General features: G+C 39.6%; 1 protein-coding gene across 1 annotated transcript in view; it reads left to right on the top strand.

Moving 5' to 3' along the window:
* PTPRZ1 (protein tyrosine phosphatase receptor type Z1) overlaps nucleotides 1-7,380 on the top strand; it is a 172,959-nt gene that overhangs the window by 59,058 nt on the left and 106,521 nt on the right. Inside the window, exons 5-6 of the mRNA XM_042782531.1 lie at nucleotides 549-644; nucleotides 1,149-1,215. Coding sequence (XP_042638465.1) covers nucleotides 549-644; nucleotides 1,149-1,215 — 163 coding nt within the window. The remainder of the gene's footprint in view (nucleotides 1-548; nucleotides 645-1,148; nucleotides 1,216-7,380) is intronic.

Below are 7,380 nucleotides of genomic sequence, written 5' to 3'. Positions count from 1 at the left end.
GCTACGCCTGTGCTTACCTTGCTCCCGGAGACCCGGTCCCTCTCGGGAGGGTAACAAGGGAAAGTGTTCAGTGCAGATCAGTGAGTAAGCACAAGCCTGCCCGTGCTTACCTTGTTCCTGGAGACCCGGTGCCTCTCGGGAGGGTAACAAGGGAAAGTGTTCAGTGCAGATCAGTGAGTAAGGATAATAAATGACAGTAAATGTACTTGTATATATGTGTAATTGATAAAATATTTTGAAATTATACGTAATATAGAATTTTACAATCTATAGAACTTAGTGCCTAAGGCACTTGCCTGCTAACCAGAAGCCTGGCAGTTCAAACCCATCAGCCACTCCTCAGAAGGAAGATGGGGCAATCTACTTCCGTAGTGATACTGCCTCAGAAACCCAAGGAGGGGTTGCTATGAATAGGGTCCGACTCGACGGCACATAACAACAATAACATAGAATTTTCTAATAAAATGTATTGAATTGGTAAATTAGTAAGTCTTTTGGCTGATTGGTATAGTCTTATATATAATAAAGCTCATTTTTAATATTTTCAGATGCAAATCTACTGCTTTGATGCAGACCGATTTTCAAGTTTTGAGGAAGCAGTTAAAGGAAAGGGGAGGTTAAGAGCGTTATCCGTTTTATTTGAGGTAATTATTATGTATTGATTTAGCACTAACTTAATTCCATTTTTGATCACATGAAATATTAATGTGAAATATCAAGGCACAATTTCTAATAAAAAGGAGCATTCAAAATGAGAATGATCACTGGTGGTCATTTTCAAAACCTACCTCTTAGTTTCTGTGTTTAAAAAGGGACGTTTGTATTCCTTAATTGAGTAGGTCACTTCCAACTGTAATAGCCTGTTGTATGAGTCCACAGATTTGCTTCTTTATGTATGCGATGTATCATAATTATATAACAGTAACTGTGAAACAGCATATTTTAAAATTTCTTAGTGGAAATGTGGAAGTTATCTGCGTTTTGATTGTTTGTTTTGCATTGTTTTTATCTCGCTGGGGAAAAAACACTATGCATTAGAGCACCTTGCTTTTGAATACTTAAAATGGAAGACATCAATCTTTACATTTTTATTGAATAGTTAATGTAATGTTTTATCCAGTTTTGAGAATGTCACTCTTCTTTAACAGGTTGGACTAGAAGAAAATTTAGATTACAAAGGAGTTATGGATGGAGTTGAGAGTGTCAGTCGTTTTGGTAAGTGATTTGGAGAAATATCTTCCTTCATGATTCTAGTTTGGATGCATATGAGTTTTTACAATACTATAAAAATCACTTGTTCCAAAAGGAGGGAGTACATTTGTAAAGAAGAACAATCTCTCACTTCTCAGGTTTGAAGGGTTACACATTCCTCACTAAAGAATAATCCATCAGAAAATGTCACATAAAATTCATAAAATGTTAATATAAGTAGGAAATGGAACTATTCTGCTTTTGTTCTTGGAAATAATCTAATTATACCATGTGTTTAAAATGTATTTATCTATTCACTCAGCATCATGCCGCCCTGCATCCCTAAAGACTAATTTCTGATTTGGAAGCAGAAATTTATTTGAAAATCATATTTTGAAGTGAAAAAGGAATTTTCATTTAAGTTAAAATTTATTCCCTGGTGGTTTTCTTCGTAAATCCTTTGCTTTACCAATGTGAGGAGATAAGATTCTCAGAAGAAGGTGAATGCCAGCATAAAGAAGATACAAGATGCTTTGATACTGTTTGGCCTGGTATTTCACGCATCTTGTAATTTGTCAGAGCAAAGGCTTTTGACAACATTGGCAGTAGATGGAAAGCCTATTATTATTATTTTATTTTTATTAAGCATCCACATGCAGACTATTAAAACTGCCTTGAGTTATCAATAAAATGAAGATTATTACTCTCCTGGAAGCCGCAAAAATTTCAAATCAGAAATGAAACTCATATAGATGTTTTTTACTGAAATCAGGAACCTGGCCAAGGACTGATTCATCTTTGTCGATTACATGTAAGGATCTGAATTGACTGAACTTTTTAAAGTCTGGAAGATGGGAACTCCCGCAGGGCAGCGTTCTTTCATTTTTTTCTTTTTGAAAGATGCAGTCATACACAGGAGGGAGCTGTTGTTTCTCTCCTTCCATCTAATTCGCCAAATTAAATGTTGAATGTCATTGTTGTTAAGTGCCATCGAGTCGTCTCCGACTCATAGCGACCCCTCCTTGGGTTTCCAAGGCGGTATCACTACGGCGGTAGATTGCCCAATCTTCCTTCCGAGGAGTGGCTGGTGGGTTTGAACCACCAGCCTTCTGGTTAGCAGTCAAGTGCCTTAGGCACTATGCTACCAGAGCTCCCTTGAATGCCATAAACCATACTTAACTTCATTTAGTCAGAACGTAGATTCTATCCAGATTCAGAGAAGGCAGCTAGTTTGAATTCCTACACTTAAAAATCTGTGAAATATAAATTGTTAATGTTCCCAGACCTCACACCAGCCTGGAGGGACAAAGAAAGTCTGTCTTAACACTATGTTGTTAGTCCTGAAATGTGTAACTGTGACCTTGGCCATTTCTCTCAAGATTTCTCTAGTTATTTCTGGGAGTTTCTAGGAGGTCACTCATATAAGCTTAGAAATAAATGTGCTCATATTCTTTGACTAAAGTTTCCTTTTCAGTATCTGCTATCTGAGGGAGGCAGTTCATGAGAGCCACTGCTGCCACAAAATACCTTTCTGAGAACGTAGGTTCCGGAAAAGCATTCTTCTGCCGATACCCTGGCTCTTAATTGGAAGCAAAATTAATGGTCTCTTGGACTGGCCGGGGACAGATCCTCACTGGCCCTGCATTACTCCATCTGCCTTTTCTCTCTCTCCATGGCTATCTGTGCACCATCTTCCTCCTCCTCTTTTACCAAAATAAAAATAAAAATAAAAAAACCAAAAAATCCTACATACATAAAAACTCAGCTACTGGTTTATTCAGCAAAGACATCTAGGGCTCTGTAATTGATCAGCTGAAGAGCTAGGATTTGGACCCTAGTCTGTGCACAATTTTCTTCCACTGTTGTGGAGGTTTATATTAGTTATATGTTTCAGAACACATATGAATTACTTGTCAATTTCATGTGGCTAGTTGTTAGAAATGAACTTTTCTGATTTGATAAGTCCTTCTAAAGTTAGCCATTTCCATTTTGAATGTTCCTGAGTTAAATCTACTTGTATTTCAGAATCTAGGAAAATCCCCTAATGCCCAGCAAACTGAAGGCTTCCCAGTATGGTGGCTGATTGCTACAGGGAACCTAGAGGCCTGAAGGCAGTTCTTGTCTTTAAACAAAGACTCTGAAACTGCCCTGCAGCTAAACTCCCAAATCCTGCTCCATGTTCCCCGTATGATGTGAGTTACCCACAGGCAACGGTTTTCAACTACCCCTCAGTTTGTAAAATCTATCTTATCGCAATATGCGCTAGTTTGTGCATTTTTTTCTATATTCCTCTCCCAGAGACTCATTTCTCTTTCCTTCCCTCACCTCTCCTTTTCTTTCCTTCCTTAAATACCTTTTCAATGTTAGGTATGGAGTGATGAAAGAGAGGGTGATATTGTATCACTATACAAAGATAGTGCATTAATATCTCCATAGCAGAGCTCACAGAAAAGAGGATTGCTAATTGAGATTTTTCAAATTGCAAGAAAGGGACACACCCTAGGTAACACCATCACTGGTTCCTAATTGGGAGTTCTCATCAGAATGACCTGTGGTGCTTTCTGAATCACAAATTCAACCCAGTATTTTACAAACTAAAAACCCTTCACAGATAGTTTTGGTGTGACTCTAGGTAAGTGTTGTCCTAAGTAAACCACCCACTGCCGTTACATTGATTCTGGCTCATAGTGACCCCCATTGGGTCTCCAAGGCTATAAATCTTTATGGAAGTAGATTGCCTCATTTTCCTCCTGTGGAGCAGCTGGTGGGTTGAACCCCTGGCCTTTTGGTTAGCAGCAAAATACCTTACCCACTATGTCACCAGAGCTCCTTGTCCTGAGTAAAAGGGGTTGATTTTAATTATTTAGTGGCTCTTTCCTAGTGCATGGCCATAATATGATCTTAGTCTTTCTCTATCTCTCTGTTTCTACTGGTTTTTCTACCTCTCTTCCCCTTCCACTGTCAACCTTCCTGTGGACTGGGAATCTGATTGGTTAATTAATCACGATACATGTTCAAATGAATAATGATTGAGTAAATGATCCCAAATAAGACACTTTTGGCTCAGGAGTCATTCTTTCTTGTGTCGACAATAGTGAGTTTATTGAGATGAAACAGATGATTCTGTAAGCCACCTAAATCTAGTTTTCTTAGAAGACAGTGTAACTGAAAAGCACTTCTTCAGTTTCCTGATGTCTAGGAGACAGCTATGCAAATAACAAAATAGTCACCAAGTTCCACATGAGAGAATGGTGTTGTTAGCTGCCAGCTTGGCCCCACCCTTGTGGAGATCTCACGGGCAACGGGATTACACCGCTGTGACCCACAGACTTCCCACTGGCTGACTTTCAGAAGTAGATCACCAGGCCTTTCTGCCCCGTCTGCCTTTCTGCACTGAAACGTGTTCAGCATCGTAGCGACACGCAGACCTTGGCTGACAGGTGGGCGCTACACTCGAGGTGCCTTGGTGGGGAATAGGACCCAAGTCTCCCACATGGAAGGGGAGAATTCTTCCAGCGAACAGTCAGTCACTGCCCCCAAAGTAGGGAATAGGTGAGTGCTGTTGAGGTTCAGGAGCCCTGGTGGCACAGTTGTTAAGCTCTCCACTGCTAATGGAACAGTTTGAACCCCACCAACTACTCTGAAGGAGAAAGAAGTAGCAGTCTGCTTCTGTCAAGATTACAGCCTTGGAAACTCTTTGGGGCAGTTCTGCTCTTTCCTATAGGTTGCTGAATCAGAATCTACTCAGCAAAGTTGGTTTTTATTGGAGTTGAGAGGCAGGTGGCGTGGGTTTCATATAGCAAGTGAGGAGCAGGGAAATAAATATCTTTTTCTTATCGGTCTTTCCCTTAACTTTGTTTTTCCTTTTAATTTCTTCCTCTGTTTTAAGTAATTTCTTCATTTCGTCATCTCTCTTTATGTTTCGCTCTGCTTCTTTCCTGGAGTCTGACTTTCCTTTCATTTCGCATCCAGTTCAGCAGTGAGTCAATATCTGGCTCTCCATTTAATTAGCATTCTTCACAGCCACACGTCCATAGAACATTTGTAAGATAATTTTTGTCTAAGAAGAAAAAGGAGCAATTTCAGTCCATTGATAACTAGGAAGGAGGTTATTTAAAAATTTTCAAATTCTAAAAATGTAAATTTGAAATTAGAAAATAGTTCCAGATTTTAAATACATGTTCTTATTAGTTTCTGAGAACTTGAATGTGAGTCTGAATTCTGATCATCGTGGCATTGAAAGAGAGGAGGATATGGTTTTAGTTGGAGCTCTGGTAGCATAGTGGTTAAGGCACTTGACTGCTAACCAGAAGGCTGGCGGTTCAAATCCACCAGCCACCCCTCGGAAGGAAGATGGGGCAATCTACTTCCATAGTGATACTGCCTCAGAAACCCAAGGAGGGGTCGCTATGAGTTGGGTCTGACTCCACGGCACACAACAACAACAACAATTAATCCACTGAGCCACTTGACTTTTCTAAATGTTTGAATGTAGATTTAAGTTTTATCTGCACAACACTTGCTCTTGTTAGGTGCCATTGTATCGATTCCGACTCATAGTGACACTTATGTATTATGGAATGAAACACTGCTTGGCCCTCTGCCATCCTCAAAGTCATTGCGCTGTTTGCTCCCTTTCGTGTACCCACTGTGTCAGCCCATCTCAGTGAGGATCGTCCTCTTTTCTGTTGATCCTCTACTTGACCAAGCATCATGTCCTTCTCCAGGGACTGATCTCTCCTGACAACATGTCCCAAGTATGTAAGACAAAGTTTCATCATCCTTACTTCTAAGGAGTATTCTGGCTGTACTTCTAGTCAATTCAAATAGGTTTTAATTGCTAAAATTCAGTCTTAAATTCAACTTCAAAGACAACAACCAAGTTCACTGCCATCAAGTCAGATCCAACTCATAGCGACCCCTGTTTGGGTTTCCAAGGTGACAGCACAACAGAAGTAGATCGCCCAACCTTCCTTCCCAAGAGTGGCTTGTGGGTTTGAACCACCAGCCTTCTGGTTAGCAGCCAAATGCCTTAGGCAGTATGCCACCAGAGCTCCCTAACTTCAACCTAGAAGCAGGTATTTATAACTTTCATTATTAGCAGCACCCCTCCTCCCTTCAGAAGTTACTGTATTGAAGAAAAATTAAAATTGAATAAACCAAAAACCAAACTGACTGCCGTTGAGTCAGATTCTACTCATATTGACCTCTCCTTGGGTTCCTGAGGTGGTATCACTATGGAAATAGATTGCCCAACTTTCTTTCTGAGGAGTAGCTGGTGGGTTTGAACCTCCAGCCTTCTGGTCAGCAGTCAAATGCCTTAGGCACTATGCCACCAGAGCTCCCTAAAACTGAATAATCTAACTTTAATTTTTTATCCTCTGATGTTTTCTGGATAGACCCTATCTTCATAAAGTTTTAGTCAGAGATGACTTGACGGCACCTAACAACACAACACAACAACAACAACATAGAGTTTGAGAGCTGGATGACTATCCAGGTCATCTAATCCAGTCCTCTCATTTGGTAAGGGAAGGAGGGTCCAAAAGGCTAAAACTTGTAAAGGTTTCACTCTACTCAGTGTTTTCAGTGCTGGCTACACATTTGAATCACCTGATAAGTTTTTTTTTTTTTTAAATGCAGATGGCCAGCCCCACTAGAGACATTAATTTACAAGGTCTTGGGTCAGGTATGGGACATTGGCATTTAAAACTCCCCAGATTATTCTAGTATGTAGTGAAATCACTGCCCTTCACTTGCTTAGATTAGATTAAATTGTCTTCAATGACTATTTCTTTTTCTTTTTTTCTGGTGTCAGGAGTGGGACCAGGGACTATTTCTTAGTGACCTAAATCTCGTAAACAGGACAGAGGATGGGAAAATGAGTTAGATACAAATCCCATTGGCAAGCTTGATTCCAACTCATATCTAGCCCCATTGGGTTTTCAAAGCTGAATCTTAATGGAAGCAGAGCATCTCATCTTTCTTCCATGGAGTGGCTAGTGGATGAATAAATGTATATTTATTTTATATATACATATAATACATGAATATGTAAAACAAAATAGCAAGAACAAATCTATATTTATTGTATATATATGTACAATATATATAAAAGATAACAAGAATATATATATTACCTATATAATTGTTGTTGTTATGTGCCATCGAGTCGGCCCCGACTCATAG

This window comes from Orycteropus afer, unplaced genomic scaffold, assembly GCF_000298275.1.
Source record: "Orycteropus afer afer isolate SDZICR_OR568_19922 unplaced genomic scaffold, OryAfe1.0 scaffold00359, whole genome shotgun sequence".
Classification (NCBI taxonomy): domain Eukaryota; kingdom Metazoa; phylum Chordata; class Mammalia; order Tubulidentata; family Orycteropodidae; genus Orycteropus; species Orycteropus afer.
Note: the sequence above shows the minus strand (reverse complement) of the source record. Positions and strands in the feature narration are given on the sequence as shown.